General features: G+C 42.6%; 1 protein-coding gene across 1 annotated transcript in view; it reads right to left on the reverse strand.

Annotated features, from left to right (window-relative positions):
- Positions 1 to 305: 305 nt before the first annotated feature.
- DCN (decorin) overlaps positions 306 to 20,178 on the reverse strand; it is a 49,825-nt gene continuing 29,952 nt past the window's right edge. The window contains exons 4-8 of the mRNA XM_006258359.4: positions 17,224 to 17,437; positions 16,868 to 16,981; positions 15,009 to 15,102; positions 3,940 to 4,078; positions 306 to 1,843 (exon numbers count right to left, since the gene is read on the reverse strand). Coding sequence (XP_006258421.1) covers positions 1,649 to 1,843; positions 3,940 to 4,078; positions 15,009 to 15,102; positions 16,868 to 16,981; positions 17,224 to 17,437 — 756 coding nt within the window. The 3' untranslated portion in view covers positions 306 to 1,648. The remainder of the gene's footprint in view (positions 1,844 to 3,939; positions 4,079 to 15,008; positions 15,103 to 16,867; positions 16,982 to 17,223; positions 17,438 to 20,178) is intronic.

Genomic DNA, 20,178 nt, shown 5'->3' on the forward strand with positions numbered 1-20,178 from the left:
GGAACAGGGGAGGGAGGAAGGAGAATTGATGAGTCATTGTGATTTCTAAAAGTGTTTGCTAGTAATATAGGCATAAAAAGAACATTTTCTTTTTTATGAAAAGAAATTTCAAATATCCTGCTGATTAGGAAAGAGTTGTTTTTTCTTATCTTTTTGGGGTTGAAATCTTTCATAGAATATGTGCTCATTTTAAGTGTCATTTTGTTCAGAGGCATTTATTTTCCTCGACACAACCAGAATTAATTTTTTAAATATTTTTATATGCTGATGGTATAGCCTACGTAATAAAGACAAGAAATTTGGAGTTTGCCTGTATTACGGTATTTTTTAATAGAAAAGACATACAAGTTTACAAATTGAAAAGATGACTTTTGGAGAATTAAGTGGCCTTCAAATGTGACATTTCAAATGTATGAACAATTAACTTTGTAGATGATGACAGTAGAAATATGCAGCCTTCCTGTATGTGTAAGAACAATTAACTTTATAGAAAAGGACTGCAGAAATGTGCAGCCACTTGGTATGAGTTGGAGAACTCCGAATTACTGGATTGCCTTCAAATCCCTCTCAGAAGAAGATACTTCCAAGAATGATGTTCTAGGTCTGTCCAATGGTGGTGTATTTTCATTTTCTGAAGTGATATGAATGCCTCCTTTTTTCAGACAGATAGCCTGCATATTTCTACTTGACCCTTTTTATTAATTGAGTAAAAACTGAAAACAGCAGAATTCTGACCAATGTACAATACAGAACGAATGAGTAATATTGATATTTTAGTTTTTAGATATATACATGGATTAAAATAGGTAGTTAAATCCAAATTACCTTACACTTACAAGTAGTGAAGTCAATGAGGCTGCTGAAATAATTAGGGTAATTAGAAATTTCCCAGAGAATGTTTTATTGTCATGGTCCAGAAATAGTTAATGGTAAGTATAGTCTAGTAGTGTCTTGTACTGTAAGTCCGTTTTTTGTTTTTTGTTTTTTTGGTTTTTTTTGCTAATCTTGAATAGATTTGCTCAGCAAGATTGTAAACACACTTAAAAAGGAGCTATGTATACAATATGAGTTTATTTTAGTTTTTACCAAAATAATGACATTAGCAACAAATTTATATTGCCTTTGCTAAATAGATACATTCAGAATTAGGCTTAAAACATGTTATAGTGGATATTTTTAAACCTCCAGGGCTTGATTTTAAAATTTAAAGGGGCTAACTTTGCCCAAGAAAAAATATATATATTGTCTCATCTCCTTTTTATTCCACCAATTCCTAGTCATGGCTATAAAAAAAAAATATCCCTCAGTTGCTATCAGTTGTTTTCAATATCAAAAGTTTGACAAATATTTACCCCAAATTTCCTATACAGTGGAATCTGAAAACCTGTAGCATTCAACTAATTGAAAACACTGCAGAAAGCATGCTGGTAATGAAGGCTGAAATAAGTCAAAATAAAATACAGCTGGCAATTTTTGATGATATGTTTGCTCTTGTCCATGTATGATGCTTGATCTATTTTACATCTATTGATGATATTAAATCTACAGTGAAGTTTTCAGTATGAGACTTTTAATTTTAAGCAATGATTTTTAAACAGGCTTATGACAACAGGTATTTCTATCTGAAATACAATTGAGGCTGTTAAATTTATTTGTAATTTCCAATCTGTATGGCAGAACGTTCATAGACACATCTGAAAGTGGATGGCTGGATTTCCCAGTATTGCACAGGGTTGCTAAAGAGACTCACACCTGAATAGGAAGCCTTTTTGGTGTTGTATCCAGGAGGGCAAAAGTCATTTGTACCAACAGAACTGATTTTGTTGTTGTGAAGGTAGACTACCTGAAATGTACACAAGCATATAAAATAGAAATCAGTTTAATGAGGATAAAGTTTATCACTAACATGAACATTTATAAACTCTGCAATCAATTTATAGTGGAGAACTGTCCAACTTCAATCTGAATGGGGGGAATAGCAAGACCCACCCACTGCAGAACCTGCCTTGTCCTCCCCAGGCCCCTGGACTCCCACACATGATGCCCCCTCCTTTCCACTGGAAGCATGCATACACTCACCCCCTGCCACATACACTGGGCCAGTGGCATGCAACATCCCCCACCTCCCACTAGTGGCAAACAACCCCTTCTGTACATGCAGCATGCAGACTCTGGGGACTTCTCTGCTAGCAGCAGTAGGAGAGGCAGTTGCTGAAGCCTGTGGACCACATGTTGACCACTTGTGGGACTACATGTGGTCCATTAGCCAACAGCTGGACAATTCTGGTATAGTACAACCCAGGATTCTAACTTATTTACTGTAAATATAGTCTCATTTGATATTTATGCTCACTTGAACTATAAAAGCAGACCCAATTATATGTGACCCCCAGAAAAAGGAAGTTGTGATAGCATCTAGTGACTTTTGATCGTGTTGTATTGGACAAAAATTCAATAAACCAGAAATGCTATTTCAGTGACCTTTATTCAGAAAGATACTTCAGTACTTTAGTCATGTATATAAAGTTGTTTGCCAAATCGGTGGCTACAATTAAAACACTAAGGGGAAAACAGAGCACTGTGAAATAATCAAAATTGATTATCGATGCTTTTTCAAAAAATATGAAGCAAGAGTTTCTTCAGTCAGGAGTCTGACACAAAAGCGGGCAGATAGGCCATGTCCAGATGAACTTGGACATTTCGTTCCCTGGGGACAAGATATCCAGGGGTAAAAAAATACCCATGGAAAAAAAAAAAACTGGAACAGCACATGCATGGGTAGCACACCCTTGCAGTGGGAAGAACACTTGACTGCATTATGCAGTATGTGGTGCTGCAGACAAGAGTATGACTCTCAGACCCAGAGGAATATACATCCAGCTTCAACTTCCCCTGTGCAGAATGAAGTTTATTTTCTTCCTAAGAGGACTTTTACAAGCCTTTATTTCTCCTCAGCCTGAAAACAGGTATGTGTACCCAAAAGCTTGCAAAGAAAGACATTTGTTTTGCTATTTTTAGTTGGTCTAATAAAAAGTATCACCTGGGAACCAAGAGGTTTAGAGTTTTGTATTTCTATATTATGCACACATATATAGTTTTAAATAAAATGAGGTTGTTTTCTATTCAATCTCATGAGGAATTATAAGAATTCTCATTAGTATTGCCAAGATGTAAATTTCTTTCCCATAGCAATTGTAAAAATGTTAATGCTTAGTATTGTGTGAATACTCTTCCCCTAGCAGTCTTTGCACTATAAAATGTCATCCTCTTTCTGGCATTTCTCCACTGTATTTTAGCAAACAGCAGTGGCAGGACACTGATAGTGCCTTTGTCTCCCTGATTTACCTTTTCGTAAATTAAAGTGTTCTTTGTATTTCAGCGCTTTGCACCTGGCAGTTTTGTGAGAGGGAAATTGTTTATACAATTTTAAGAATAGGTTAGACAAACATTTGTCTAGGATGGTTTAGATAGGGATGATCTTGCCTTGAGAAAAGGGTTCAACTAGCTGACATCCTGAGATCCTTTCCAGCCCTATTTTTTTATGAGAAATGTTCTTAGGAAGATGGTTAGTCAGAAAAGAGCTGTTAATGGTACGTGACAAAACAATCACATTTATCATCAATACAAGTAAACGCACCCTCCATAAAATCAGAATTAAAATGACGGTTGTCCTATAGGGTATGTTTTATTTCTCAAGTTAGCACAAATAATTGAAGTAAAATACTGCCAAACTGAAGATATGACAATTACATGAAGTTTTTTAGGCGTGCACAAATACAAAAGGTCTGAATGGTAACTGCTATTTATTTATTTATTTTTAAACTGCTATTTATGGTTCAAACATGGGCATTACTAATAGTAAAATAGCAGTAATATAGTAAACTCTTAATAATGGAAATATTATTCAGACTTTCCATGACTTTATAGGATATAGCTTACCTGAATATATTTGTGTTCAGCAAGCCCACTGGGCACTTTGGATAGTTCGTTGTTATTCAAGTGGAGTTCTCTCAGATGAGGTACATTGGCTAAAGTGCTATTGTCAACAGAAGTGATTTTGTTGAAACTGAGACCCAATCTGCAAGAGAAAATGGCATTGAGTAAATGTTAGCCAGGTAGCTGCCTTTCATGGTTAATTGTTAGTTTGTACTCCTTTAGGGTTTCCCCTGCCTCCCAAGAAACTAAGTGGTATTTCGAATTTATCACATCATGCGGGAGGATAGTTAGTCTCATTAGCCTTTACCCTCACAACATCCCTATGAGAGAGAGATGCATGAACTTCATGGGCATGTCTACATGTGTGCACCTGACTGCGCAGTTGTTACTTTGGCAAGTATTAAATGACTGCGCAGTAACCACAAGTACTGCACAGTCCCAGTGCCACACTGGTCATTTCCGACCCTACTGTGCAGTACCAATGAGCTACTGCAAAGTAGCAGCAGCATAATGGTTCCTGCCTGCCGATACTATGTTGCTATAGCAATGAGTTACTTTGCCGTATCTCATCACTACTCCAACATGCCATCTCATGTAGACCACTGTTACCTCTCAGCTTCATGTTCTTGGGCCTGGCATGCAGTACACAGCCTGTCTGACTCCCTAAGAACTCTCCCCCTCCCCACCTCCGCCTGAACAAGAACTGATTAGAGGAAGGACTTGCAAAAGACAAGGAAGTTGCAGTGGGAGATGCACCTAAAGCCCTCCAGGCAAGGGTGATAAGAGTGAAACAACTCCCCTGATCTCATTTGCATCTGAGATTGAACCAGATGACAACTCATTTAAATGGAAGATGGAACAGACATGCACCTTCATTAGCATTCAGGATGGAGAACAGAGATTCCAAGGCAAGGACCGCACTGAATTCTGGGATAGGAAAAGCAGAGGAGCACTGCATGATGGGGAATCCATGCTCAAAATGCTAATCAACTCACATCTACACACACCTAGCTCAGCATTTATCAGACCAATTCTAGTCATGACTCCTCTATTGGTATCCAAAACGTTGAATCTTCCTGTCTGTATTGTGAGGTCCCCCAGAGTAATGCCACCCATAGCCAGGAGCGATCAGTTCCTATTATCCAGCGTATGAGCCATTGCTTACCCCTAAACAAACCTAGTGTTCTCCCTTGAGCCATTGTTAGTTCTCTACAAACCCCTACCCAAGCTCAAGTTCTGTCCTGGTGCTTGGATCCATAGCTGCACCAGTTCCACTCCTTTTCTGCCTGGAATCTCTCCATTAATCATGCTCAGAGCTCTGCCTGTCTGCCAGCTCCAACAACACCTGGGAACCTCGACTGGTTCAAGCTTCGCTGAGTGGTGAGATCCCAACTCTCTCTCTCTGACTCCAGGAACCTGACTTTTGTTTTCTTACTCCAGGCACAGCTTTCTAAACCAGACTTTTGCTAATCAAACTAGAGCTAGACCTCCCCAAAAACCTAATTGAAACTATGTAATATTGGAACTGTTTATTTGTCTCTCTTTTGTATGGCTAGTAATACTGGTATCATCATAAATTCATATACCTGGCAATAAATAACTTTTATGGTCAAGCTGGTTGCTCTACTTTCCCTCTGAACCTCACCTACTCTTGCTTCCCCTTGACCTCCCCATTTGCTCTACAGCAACACTTCTTTTACCTAACCAAAGATCCCTGTAATGCCCAAACCCACAGTGGGGGCTGCTCATCAAGGGGATTACTACTAGGACCATTGTGACAAGAGATGGTGACGTGCTGAGTTTTGAGGCAAATGAGGGCATCAGCTGAAAGTGCTGATCGAACCCAGCCTGCTCAGGCATGCTCTGTTAATGAGTGTGTGTGTGTGTGTCTCTAACTGGATTTATTATTGTCCTGCTGAAATAAGGAATGAACTGAGTTCAAGACACATGAGGGTGTCAGCCTATCAATTCTGAATAGTCCAGCTTGACTCAGATGTGCTCTGTTAACCCACGTGCTTGTGTGTGACTGCATTTTATTGTTGCCCTGATGAACTGGGTTCAAGGCAAATGAGGGTGTTAGCCTGTCAATGCTAAATAACCTAGCCTGGCTCAGTCATGACCTGTTGATCTGTGTGTGTATGTGCATACATGTGTTTGACTGATTTGGTGGTTCGAGGAACCCAGCCCCATTGAAACTGAGTCCTGCAAGATCGCTCCATTGGGGGTGAGGACTTGCAGAAGGGAGAGAGAGACAGCTCCGTATAGAAACACAAGTAACACAGGCAACACATTGATAAAATTACAGAGACCCCCATAAACGTACCCCTAATAAATGAGCACACCCGAAAGTGATGGGCAAATCTGGTAACACCACCCCATAATGTGTATATCCAGCTAAGAAAACTTGTGTCTCTACACATCTTTTTCCTTTAGATCATGCATTTATTTTGGGAGAATCTGATAATACAATTTTACATATTTTGTCCCTCAACAGGAGTACTATTCTATAAAACATGCATTTATCAGTATTCCTAGAATGTAATTTGCTATAGCCATCCTTTAGCTGAAAGCATGGGTTACCATTTTTCAGGGAAAAAATATTTGCTTTATTCCACTATGAGAATGAAAGATTTTCACGTACTCAGAACCTCTAACAACAAATATAAATCAGCCTCAAACCAGTTCAAAATATCCTGTATCTTTACTGGAGATTCTACAATCTCATTTAATAGGTTCTTACTTAAATTAAGGCCCCACTGATTACAACCCTTAGCAAATTAGTGAAGATTTCAAAATTTGGCTTCTTTTAAACAGCTTGCTCTTGTGAATGAATAACCTAGTGAAGCTGTTTGGGAAAATGTTGTCAATTATATTTCATATATGTCTTATATAGTTATATGGGATGTTTGGGAAGGAGTGAGAAATGGCAGGAGACTGCACAAATTCTTGATTAACATATGTGAACATAATTTCGACACAAATATAAAAATCAAAGCAGACATGTCTCAGCTAAAGAGAATTCAAGGGGAACAGCTGAATTAGATTTCTGTCTATTGTGAGCACAAAGAATGTTCCTAGGCATTGTAGAGAGAGAGATAATCCATCTGCAAAATTATTCATACACTAAAACAATTGTCTTGGGAATGGAAGGCTGACTGGATGCTTATGAACAAAGATGGGTTTAAAACCTAAACTTAAAACATTATACATATCCGTGAACAAATTCTAATAAAACCCAAATGGATCATACATTATAATGATTTGTGATGTCTAGGAAGAATAGGAAGGAAGAGATGGAATCGTAATGCAAAACAGTTTTAGCACATTAGAATGGAGTATAGTAGATTTTCATCTTTTCATTTTTTTTTCTATGGGAATAGAAAGAAAGTTAGGAAATGGTTCTTGCATATTAAACTTATATAGCTTTTTATATTTGTAAATTGTTAAAATCCATACTGAAGTTTTAGTTAGTTATTTACTCATGTCATTGTGTAATTTATAAACATGACTAAAATAGCAGATATTTTACCATGGAAATGATCATTGCACTGAAATTCTAAAGTATTTGTTCAACTTCTGTAGTCTCTAAACTTTCTGCTGGCATTTTCCATTTTGGTTTTTATATGGGCTTAAATTCACCACACAAATCTAAACATTATCATCCCTCAGGGCTACATGTAGATTCCATTGTGCATATCTAATAAAAAAAATTCCACTGAATTTAGTGGGAGTTACTTCTTAATGCTGTCATAATACCTAATGCATGCACTCTACTGTAGGAGTGTTTTGTAGCATTAAATTTGCAGAACCATCATTCAGTTTTAAGTGAACAATATTTCCTTGCAGTAGCTTTGTGTGAATGTTTAGATTTTTTTTATCTGCCATATCCCCATTGATATTTCCACTCCCCTTTTTTCCCTGATAAATGCTCTGTACTTCTGATCTGTCTTACAGCAGAAAACATTAAGTTTATGCCATGGTTGCTACCCAGTGGGCATGTCTACACATGGTATTAATGCAGTAGTTTATTGCTGCTGGGCACCATGTTTGAATGTGCACCCAGGACCACAGTACATTGGGCGAGGTCAGAGCATCCCTTGTTGGCAGATCATCCCAAGGGGTCAGCCTGCCAGCCTAGGGCTGCTCCATCTTAGCTCAACATGTTGCAGAGGGGCTGCCTGGGACAGGAGGGTGCTCCAGTGTGGGGTTAGCCAGCAGGCAGCTATATTTATAAGTACTATCCTGCTTTGGAGTTTACTAGTTTCCTGCGGCCTAATAGAGCTGCAAGTGTAGACATCAAGGTGTTTACTGCAGAGCTAATTAGGCAACTCCACAGTAAATGTTTTGTGTAGATGCACCCAGTGTCTATCACCAGTATTAGAACGTATTTCTCTGCTTATTTCTTTTCACTAGGAGGCTCGGAGTTATTGCTGCTGCAGAAGTGGTGCTTAGCACTCCAGGGCTAGGGACAGACATCACACATAAACTGGTTTAAGTGATCAGAAATTGGTCTAAACCTGTAACAGATATTCAGTGCACATAAACCAGTTTGAAAATGGCTGAATCCAGTTTGAGATAAACTTGATTGAATGTAGTATCAGACTTAACTGATTTGAGTCAAACCGGTTTATGCAATGTCTGTCCCAGACCTCTTGCTGGTTTAAGATGAACCAAATAGCCCCAGCAGCATGGTCTGCTCTCTGGGCTGGGTGGGGCTCTCTGCTCTACAGCAGAGCTGGCCCCTCCCTTCTGCTCCCTGGCTGGAGCTCTGGCAGAGACTTGCAGACACAGCAGGGTCTGACTGGCTTCCCCCTGCTCTACCACCCCCTCGCTGCTTGTTGCTTAAGCAGGACTCCCTCTCCTTCCTCCCCTCCTCCCATCTCCCACAGCACGGACTCCAGCTCCACGGTCCCTAGGCATGTGATATGCTAGCTAATGCTGAGAGGTATCTCTATGTGTGTCTCACCCCAATTTCAATGGGACAGACAGACAGAACAGTGAACACTTAGGGCTATTTGGAGCTAATCAGCAGGTCAGCTGGTAAGCTGTTTAAGAAGAGTTTGAAGTAATGGAGAAAACCTATTGTTTTGCTGATGAGGTGATGATAATCACTGTTACCAGCCCCCTTCTGGCTTGCTCGCTTGTCAGTTTGCTGCAGACAGTATAAAGAAGCAGGGAGAGTGAGATTGAAAAGCTCCGTATCATCAATGCATGCATGCATTGCACACACCCTTGCCTCAGAGTGCTAGCAGGGGGCTGGGGCTGGCAACACTCCAGCCCCTTGACCAGCCAGTGGGGAAAAGCCTGGGACTGTGCAGGCAGACCTCCATAATCAGAGGTCCTGCAGGGGCCTGGCCACACCCCCTCAGCTCAGTACAGTGCCAGGGAAGGGAGGGCTGCTCTAGCTCACCCCCCAGCTTTTAGCCTGAGCCAGTGTCTGTGCCTAAATTTCCTCAGTCCAGAGAAAATGTCTGTCCAGTTACAAACCAGTTCAGCCTAGCCAGGTTAGACTAACGTGCAAAAATTGAATCAACTCAGTCTCAGGCTTTTTGAATGTCTGTCCCTAGCCCAGAAGCATGGTAGACTGCAAGAGCAAATACTGGAAAGCAGAAATGTTGTGGCATATCCTCATATTTTGTAGGAGGGAAAAGTATTCCTTGTAGAACCAATAATTCATTTAATTGGGTAATGGGATTATTTGAATCTAGTGCTCTGGGGCAGGGGGCAACCTTTAATGAATCATGGGCTGGAACAATCTGGCTCTGGTCCAGTGTAGGCCAGGTGGCTTCAGTGGCACATCAGCAGGGGCCTTTCCCCATGCTGGAGCCAGGCAGCTGGCAGCTACAGCCATACTACAGCTGCTTTTCTCAGCCTCCCATTTCCTAGCTGGGGCACAAGTGCAGCTTCCAAACACAGTTGAGCTGTTCTGGGACCAGGTATGTGCAAACCGTATCTGCGTTGCTGCTGCTCTTTCCACCACACACCCTGGCCCCCAGCTGTGTTGCCCCTTTACAGCTCCCCACTGCAGCTGCAGGAGCAGAGTGGGGGAGAAGTAGTGGCTGCACAGACACAGTTTACAGCTGCCAGCCCTTGTGCAGCTCCTCATAGGCTGGAAGGTACACTTGCACCACAGCTGGGAAGTGTGGAATTGGGAGAATTAGTGGAAGCACAGATGCAGGTCCCAGCTGCCTGGCCCCAGGGTAGGTACAGTCAGAGGCCATCACTGCTGATGCACTGCCAAAATCACTTGACCCATGTTGAACCATAGCTGGGAGGGCTGGAACTCAGGCACAGCTGGGGCTGTCTTGTCCTGGTCTAGCTCCTTGTTGCCCGGAGCCAGCATAGGGATGGGTATGGGCACAGGGAAAGCCCTCCAGCCTCACAGTCTGGATCCAGCCCTCCAGCTGACCCCTGGCCTGGTGTCCTAGCTGCTTGCTACAATAAGATAAAAACATGTTAATACCTTCTTCCATAGTAGCTTTTAGGTAGAATCATAGAAACAAAAAAGCATATGTTTCTGATCTACAAAGTGAAGACATATGTCCTCTACAAGAGCTCTTGCCACCACCATTTCTTGTGGTAGCTGCATGTTCTATACTTGTTCCCTTGCCAAAATCAAAATCATACACATCAGAAGTGAAAAGGGAAATAGGACAGTGGTTCTTCATAATGAGGAGCTTGGAAACTAATTCCTCTTCTGGACTAAATTTGCTTAGAAATGTTGCAATAGCTTTGTGGTGCTTGGGATGAAAATGGAATGGCTGAACCTCACTTTGATTCAACAAATTAGGATTTATTTCACTTGGAAGACACTTTTTTTCATTATTTTTATGAAAGTTGTTTTATGTCGGAACATCTTGAATGTTTTTTCTAGGGAAGGCCGAACTGTGGTAACCTAGGAGGAAACGGAACCCATTCTAGGAGACAGAACGCTTTCAGAATTTAATGTTCTGTTTGGATTTTACAAGGCCTAGGAACCTTTTCCAAGACCAGTTCCAAAAAAAAGGGCACTGACCATGGAGACTTCCAGAGACTTCACTGAAACAATTATTATATATTCTAGTGAATGGAATTTCAAGACAAACAGAGGGAAATTTTGTCTCTAATGTGTCTTCCATCTGCCTCTCCCCCCTCCCCCCTCCCCTCCTGCCCTGCCTGTATTATGCCAGTCATTTCAATAAGGAGGACACCTAACTATTTCAATGTCAAAAGAGTGCTTTGATAAATTAAACATTTATCTTCATAAAGAGATATAAAGTATCACAGTCTTATAAGTTAAGGTGGGTAAAGATGAACTTCTGTACATTTTCCAAGTGTAGCTTTGGGGCAGGGAAAGCCCAGCTGCTGGCCACAGCCATGGGACTACACTTTTCCTACTCCCCCCTGCCACTGGGGGGAGTATTTTAGTCTCCCAGCCCCTCACCCCAAGGCCATCAAATGCCCTGATCCCACAAGCTGCTCCCAGTGCTGGTTTTACTGGTGTTTAACAGTCCTGGGAGCTGATTGAAGTAAATTGGCATGGGAGGAGGGTCTGGGGATTGGTTCACAGAGTAGAATTGTTCTTCTGGTGTTAGAGGTGGCGGGAGGCCTCAAAGTAACCCCAGGTCATGGTAGAGAGAGGTGCCCTGATCCCACCAACCCTCCCCCCCCAACCAGAGCCATTAGCCACCCTGATCCTGCCACCCCCCCATACAGCTGCCAGCCTCCCATCTACCCCCCACTCCCCTACTCCAAATTACTTCAGTTGGACTCCCAGCACCAATGAATATTGGTAAAACCAGCCCAAGGGAAGGTTTGTGAGATTAGAAGCATTTTTGAAGCATCAAGGATGGGGGTTGAAGGAGCCTGGGGGGTTGCCAGGATCAGAGTGGATTTCTGATCCCACCTATCTTCCCAATCACCCCAACCGCCTCCATGGATCCTGCTAGGCCCCCTGATTTTGCCATCCCCTTATCCTGGCTTACCTTAGATCAGGCTCTTGGTACCTATCTAATCACTGAGTTAGACTAAGGGACTATTTTTTAACCTGATCTAACCCCCAAACTTCTCACTGTAACATCACCTTAAAATCTTAATTAGTATCTATCACTTATAAACAGACCATATTACTTTCTAAGGGGATAAGGGAACTTTCATAGGGTACAGACAGAAGTGACAATTTTTGCCTGATCTCACCCCTGAAAGCACTCTTCAGCCATGAACCAACACAAGTGCATGGCTGCAGAGTGCTTTAAAAGTTCCTGATCCTGCAACAATCTGAACCCTAATTACATAAGGTTTCAGATGAAGATGCTTCAAAGTGGAGCATCTTCATTAACTTGTGCCTGATCCCAGCAGTTTTCAGAATGGGAGGGGAAGGAAGGGAGCAGAGGGAGCTTATTTTGTGGGTTGCCTAGCTGGTGCTGGAGTATGGGGCAGGTGGACTGCAGATGCCCCTGGGGTGGGGGACTCCAATCCACCCCCTCCCCCACTCCAGCACAGGCTAGGGAAACCCCAGAGCAGACCTCCCCTACCTTCTCTCCCTCCCATCCTGAGACAGCACCAAGGGGCTGGGGAAAGGGGGCAGGGCTAGGGGAAGAGGTTGCATATATGCAGCCTCTCTCTCTGGATCAATTCCAAATTGGAGCTTGGTCTCTCACCCTCCTGACCCAATAGCCTATGTATGTTGGGTTGGGAGGATTTGTCTAACTCATGGCTCTTTCTGTGAAGTGCCATGGGTTAGACCAGGGAGCTGCACTTCTGTCTGCACCCATAGATGACTCTACATGTTTATACCACCCTGTACTCAGGTACTGAATGCCTTGTCCCCCTATAACTGGATGTATGCAATGGCAAGTCTTAATGTTATTTGTGGGTTGAGAGTAGAATACTTTCTTATGTGTTATGTAATTATTTTGAATTGTGTTCTCAACACAGAACACTGGAAAATTTACCTTTCTCTGGAAAATGAGGAAATTAACTTCACAGGTCCCCAGCTGTCTTTATCAAATTGAATCATAGGTGTGGGCATATGTAGCAATTAAACTGTCACAGTTGGTGCAGGTTGGAAGTGTTCACTTATACACTACCTTACCAATCTAGATAGTCACAGAACTTCAGTTCCTGATCAATTTCTGTCACCAGAGGGTAGGAGTGAGCACCCAGCTCAGCCTGTCTCAAAGTGGGTGTGTATGGGGGTTGTGCTTGCACCCATGCTTTGGGAATGATAGATGATGGGTGACCTGTGGCTGGGAGCTTTTCCCTCTTCTATGTTCTCTTCTCCCCTAAATGTGGACTGAAGTCTGAAGTGTGATTACCTGACTTGGAGTGGTCAAGGGGGAAGGGGAGAGTGCTTGAACCCATGCTTTGGGTTCCCAGAGACTGGGGAGACATGTAGGAGTGTGGTCAGTGCAGACATATTTGGTTGTTTGAAAGATAGCTTTTATTGAACAACCAGTGAGGGGGAGCTCATTGATTAAAAGTGCAAAAAGAGCAGGGAAAAAAACACTATCTATGTGGGATGCTTAAGCCTTTCTCTGAAACTTTTGGTGGTGGCCACTTTCAGAAACCTTGTAGTGGATTAGATGGGCTAATGACTGTGATCTAGCGTGGCAGTTCTGATGTTCCTGTCTTGTTCATCAGTTCTATTCTGGCTCTGATTCCAAGAAATACTTCTGAATTGTAGCATTAGTCCCTTGTGGACATTTATGAAGAACACAAATTCTTCAAAAGTTTGAAAACAATAAAAGATGACAGAATAATTTAAATAAAAATCTCTCTCTGTACTTTTTCCTATTTTGTTTTAATCCTTTTTAATCCCTTTGCATTTAACCCCTTATTAAAATCTTTGTTTTAACTCTCCCTTTTCTCATCATCATCATAAAAAAGTAATCTTCGTGCATGTCCACTATGAAAATAACTATAGGCTAAATCCTTACCTTTTAATATGGCTTATAATAGGGGTTTCCATATGAATTTCACTTTTTTTTTTAAAAGGCAAAATTTATTTAAAAAAAACATTTGTCAAAGCAGGTTAGTTCTTATATCTGTGCAGCTTACATTTTAGGATTAAAAATGTCACATCAATATTTAGCTAAGAGCAAACATATATCTGAAGAGTCTACAGTTTCTTAATACAAATGAGAATAGAAGGTTGAATATGGTTCTTTCTCCTAACTTAACTCTCTGTAGAACTATTTGACTTAAATATATCAGAGTTTTGAATTCAACAGCTCAGAGTCCTGCATAAACTAAAATTGATTTTCAAATCATATAACTAAACTCATTAAATGAAGAGAAGTAAAATTAGAAAAGCATAGGCTATTTGACTATTTTAGACATTCTAAGAAACTATTATGGAATGCAGAAGGCAGCCTAGTTCCAGATGATACAAAGAAAGCTGAAATATTCAATGTCTTTTCAACTTCAGTCTTCACAAATAGAGACAGCTGAGTGCAGTTGGTAGCAAAGACAGAGAAGGTCGGGAAGGGAGAGAGGGAAGATTGAGACACGATTTGATGACAGTCTGCCTGTACCTGAAAGGTGATTATAGAGTTAAGGGAGATGGTCTTTGCTCTTTGGCCAAAGGGAATAGTACTAGGAGCAATGGCCTCAAGCTGCAACAGAGCAAATTTAGGTTGAAGATTAGGAGGAACTTTCTGACCATGAGAGTGGTCACGCATTGGAAAAGTCTACCCAGGAAAGTTATCCATCCTTGGAAATTTTCAAGAACAGGTTGTACAAACCCTTGGATTGGATGGTTTAGTCAGGAATGATCCTGTCTTGAGCAAGGAGCTGGACTGGATGGCCTCATGAGGTCCCTTCCAGCCCTACTTTCCTATGATTTGCCAATAAATGGCCAGCAATAATAACTAGACCAAGATAAATATTCATTGTGGCTAATGAAAATCTGCTGTTTTGTTCAGTTAAGTCAACATGTGTAATATGCTTGCTAACTTCTCTTGCCAAATTGATTGGTACATTTCAAACTAGAAGATGATCACACTTGTTAAGTCTAGAATTATATTTTTGTACTGTGTATTTTAGCTATTTTACTTCAATAATACTTGTACACGATGGGAAAATATTATTACTTAGCCAAGTTGGCAAGTCCAGTGAGACTCTCTGCATCAACCTTGTTGATTTTGTTTCCATCAAGATGAAGCTCTGTAAGTGAGGGAGGAAGGCCTGCAAAATAAATATCCAAAAAAGCCTTTCAGTATACCAGCTATTAATTAGAAAAAGAGCTTATTTTTTAGTTATAGTGAGACCTTTGTACATAGCCAGATAAAAGAGTGTAGCTGCTATCCAGCTCATTAATGTCAGAATAGAAACACATCGTCATCAGAGACACATGAATCCTATAATTTATGCTTTGGAAAGGTTACTTTTTAATAATAAAAATTAACAATGAGATAAAGGTGATACTCTAATATTTTTAAATACCAGTTTTCTCTGGAATGCAACATTGTGCTAAAGGGCCACCCTACATTATTTCAGAACACAGTTTAAATGGAAGTCTGCACAGAAATAAATTTCAATCTACAGGTTAAATGGCAAGAACATGTAGAGGGAGAAAGACAGAGTCCTTCTATGACAAACTTTGCATGCTCTTAGTTTTGCAGGTGCTTGAAAATTTGTGACCAAATACCTAGGAATACTACTGGCAAAATAAATAATTAAATTGTGGAAAAGCAATGTAAAAAAAAGTAGGTGTATTTGACTCTAAACATTAGCACTGGATTCCTAATTTTCAGAAAAGTAACTCAGGACCAGTATTTTCACTCTGTCTAGACCCAATCAGTATTTCCAAAGTAACAGCCAAAATGGGAAGTGAGGGCATGAAAAATAGTATTAGCTTTCTGAAATATTTTGCAATTTCACTGCATAGTGGCTCAAATGTTAATGTTAATTTCTGCAGTTTGCAGACACTGGCATTTGTTTATCTGGGTTATGCTAGAGATCATTCACAGTAATTTACAGTGAATTACATACTTTCTAACTTCCTCCCCTTCCCCACCCCCCAAACAGCTGCTGGAAATTGCAGTGCACATTATATATCAGAAATACAGTAAGAGCAATTTCTAGAGGTTATGGGAGAAAAGTTAAGATAAAAACCATGTGCAACTCTCAGGTCACCTGCAGACATTCCCAGGATCTGATTAATGATCATTCAATTTACTTTAAGTGACATGACTGTAGATTAGGTCCTGATTCTGCAGGTGTTTGCCAATGCTAGGAACCCAATGTAATTAAGTCAGGGTAGAGGGGTGGGCATATAGGATCAGGGGAAGCTAGCAGATCTACAGGGGGAGGTTGGCAGGATTGGAAGGGCTTGCAGGTCCACAGAGGGCTAGTGGGTCTGTGGAGAGTTTGGCAGGCTTGGGTGTTAGGAGGTCCACAGTAGGGGCTGACAGGATTTGGAGGTTGGTGGGTCCAGGGTGGGGCAGGGGTTGGTGAGATCAGGGGGGCTAGCTGGTCTACCAGGGGGGTTCATAGGATCATGGGGTTTAGAAGTGTATGGGGAGGTTGGTGAGATCAGAGGGCAAGTAGGTTTGTGGGAGGGTTGTCAGGTCCACAGGGCAAGAGGTTTTCTATCCAGTGGTGGGTGAGGGAAAAGGCAGAGACTGGAGAGTAGGGTGAGCCAGTGAGGAGCAAAGCAGAGGCTGTAGAGCTGGGGATGCAAGGGGGCTAGAGGGGCAAGAAGTGGAGAGGCAGAGGGCAAACGGTCCAGCAAACCCCGCCCCCCAGCCATTGCTTTCCCTGCTGTAGCATTTGGTGACCCTCTGATACTTAGATTCTGTACCTGGAAAATTATAACAAATATTTTTAAAATGTCCATATATAGAATCTAATTATTGGGTCATTGCCTTAAATTCAGAGTCATCTTAGATTTGAGTAAGTACAGTATTTCTTATGCCTCAATTTCCTAAATCCTTATAGCTCTACTTACCTCTAGGAATACTAGTAATATTGCTGTCTGAAATACGGATATAGGACAGTTTCTTCATCCCTTGAAAGGCTCCATTTTCAATTCCTGAGCTCTTGAGTGGGTTGGTTCCCAGTTCTTCCACAAAAAAAAAAAAAAAAAGAGTTTAGCAGTAGCTTATATTCATAACTATTAGACTACAGAGCATGTTTTACAGTTTTCCTCAAATGAATCTTTACTAATTTGGCCAATTTTTGTAGTATACCAGGACACTTGGCTTTCTACCTAGAAGATATTACAAATACAGTCAATTATGACCTATACCTAGAAAATCTATATTACATCATGTTGCTCCAGCCAACATTTCTTATGATGCATACCTACAACAATCATTTGATTTAGTCCATTGAAGACAACTTTTCTTAGTTTGGAGATCTCATTTTCATGGGCACGTAGCTCCTGTAGGGATTTGGGCATATTTTCTGGTAGCTCCTTCAGGTTGTTCTTGGAGAGGTAAAGTCTCTCCAGTTTCTTCAGGGGAGCAAAAGCTGCTGGGCTTATTTTGCTGATTTTGTTGTTAACCAGGATGAGTGCCTGTGAAATAATAAAAGATGATATTTTTCTTACTTCATGTTGAAGGCATATGCCTTAATGTAAAAGAATTAGGGCAAAAAAGCAAGTTCTAAAATATCAGGTATCTAGGTTGTTGATAGTTCTGAAATACAGAATTTCTACCTGAACTGATCTACTGAACCTTGGGGAGCTGAAGTAAATGCAATGCAAAATTAAAAAAAAAAAAATCAGAAAAATATCAAATCAAAACCTAAACAAATTACTATTAAAATATTTGCAAAACAATTTATGGCCACATCCCGCCATCTGGAGTCTCTGAGAATGCTATCTACATCGAAGGATAAAATATAAAACATTCATTTGAAATAAGTGAAGACATAGCACCACACATAAGCATAACTGCCTCACCATGTTATATGTATCATAATAGTGCGTCAAACAAGCCCTTTCAGGGATCCCTGATTGCTTTGGGATGAAGAGAATTTGTATGGCCTAATTCTAGGATGCAGCGTAACTACCCCTCAACCATACAGCCCACCAAGTCTTGCTACATTTTACTCATTGGCTTCCAGGGAGAAAATCTATGATTGCATAGGAAATGGTACAATTTTAACTCATAATATTTTCAGCATTTTCTGGGTTTTTCCATCTGGCTTTGTTAGATTTTTGTTTGTTTCTTTGGTGTTTGATGTTGCAAATCACACAAACGGCTCTTTGAAGGAATTCCTCACTTGAGAAGTGTCGCAGGGCACCTCGGTGCCCCTGCTCCTAGAGTGGAGAAACTGCCAGGGAGCAAGTGAGCGCACCCTGGCCTGACATGACGAGCCCAGCTGAGGCTGGCTCAGGTAACGAGCGCAGCTGCGGGTTGCCGGAGCAACCAAGGGGAACCAGCTGCCGGTAGGGGGCAGGGCCTGGCCCTTATAAAGCTCAGGGCTGAGGCCAGGCTGGCAGTTCTCTGCCAGCAGCTGGAGAGGCAAGAGCTCCCTCAGCTGAGATATGGAAAGGAGTATGACTCGCAAATACAGCTCGTGATAGCCCTGAGAGGATAGGCACTATGGTTTAGCCAGGGGGCTTTAGGTTTGTGTTATAGCCAGGAGGCTCTAGTTTACGTTTGGCTCTATATATTACACCCGGAGGCTTGGGTGAGGCTGTAGGGGTTGGAGGAGGCCTCAATTACAGGGACCCCAGAGAGTGTGGGGTGCCCTAGCGCCACGAGGGCGCATTATTGTCATAGCGCCAGGGAAGGCGCAGCTTGCACACCACTGCGCGAGCAACTGGCGGCGAGGAGCGCGGCCAGGGGGTCGCGGGCGCAACCCGTAGGTTGCAACAGGGACCCCAGAGAGTGTGGGGTGCCCTAGCGCCAAGAGGGCGCATTATCTGCATAGCACCAGGGAAGGCGCAGCTCGCACGCCACTGTACGAGCAGCTGGCGGCGAGAAGCGCGGCCAGTGGGTCGCGGGCGCAACCCGTAGGTTGTGGACGGGGACCTAGACCCCGGATTGCGTGTGGGGGAGCATAGCCCCCGGCCCCAGGAAAGGGGCGGTATTACTGAGTAGCCCAGTGCAGGCACGGCGAGCCCCAGAGAGGGGGGAACGCCCTTGTACAGCACTGAGTAGTCCAGTGTGGGCACGGCGAGCCCCAGAGAGGGGGGAACGCCCTTGTACAGCATTGAGTAGTCCAGTGTGGGCACGGCGAGCCCCAGAGAGGGGGGAACGCCCTTGTACAGTATTGAGTAGCCCAGTGGGGGCGCGGCGAGCCCCAGAGAGGGGGAACGCCACTGTGCTTTGTTGAGTAGCCCAGTGTGGGCGCACGGGCATAGCGAGCCCAGCCGCAGGCTAGTGCGGCAATCCCCCTCAGACCAAGGCAGGGCGCTGCAGTTGCCCCTGAGAAGACGGGGAGTAGCAGCGCGGTGATCCAGAGTCAGGGAGGGTATCCGTGCGGTTGGGCCATAGGACCGGAGGCCCGCTAGTGAGTCCCTGAGAGGAACCACACTGGCAGGGGAGGCCCAGAGTGGGCCAGGCGAGAGTCCCAGCAAGAGGCTGGGCACGAGAGAGGGAGCCCAGAGTGGGCCACATGAGAGAGGAGGCCCGGAAAGCGGGCGTATAGACCGAACAACGTCCATTACATCTGCGAGGCTTGGGGCGTGGTATTAGGGGCTGGTAGGAGCCATGCTTGGGTAGTGCCCATTGTACGGGGAGACCCACGAGGGGTCCAGGAGCTGACAGGCCCGAGGAAACACAAGGCAGCCTCCCTATTACATATTCGATCAAGACGTGGCGGGCGAGAATGGAGGGTGCCCTCGGGCCGGAGTAGCGCGGTGAGAGGGCCTCAAGGAGATCACGGCCCTCCGCGAGGACCCTGCCGTGACGAGAAGGAATAGTTTATATTAGTAAGAACTTGAAGGGTAGGACTTTAGATGGTAACTACCATGGGTGTGAGTTCATATCTTAATATGTAACTTTTAAAACACTGATAGTGCTTATTCCATGAACAGTGAAGTAATAAATAGAGAAAAAAATCCTATACCAAGGATTGTACTGTATCATGGACATTACAGTGAACCCATCTGAAGTTCCTTCCATCTTATTTCCATCATGTTTATTTATCTATCTTACAGCGTATTATGAAGTTAAGTGAATCATTATTTGCACAGTGAATTATGACTTTTGGATAGGAGCTTCCCTATATGTATAAAATTATGTATTTTTTTTCTGTTAGCAGCTACAAAGCATTCTTGATCATTTCCTACATCACATTACTTGC

The sequence above is a fragment of the Alligator mississippiensis genome, chromosome 4, assembly GCF_030867095.1.
Source record: "Alligator mississippiensis isolate rAllMis1 chromosome 4, rAllMis1, whole genome shotgun sequence".
In the NCBI taxonomy this organism is placed as follows: domain Eukaryota; kingdom Metazoa; phylum Chordata; order Crocodylia; family Alligatoridae; genus Alligator; species Alligator mississippiensis.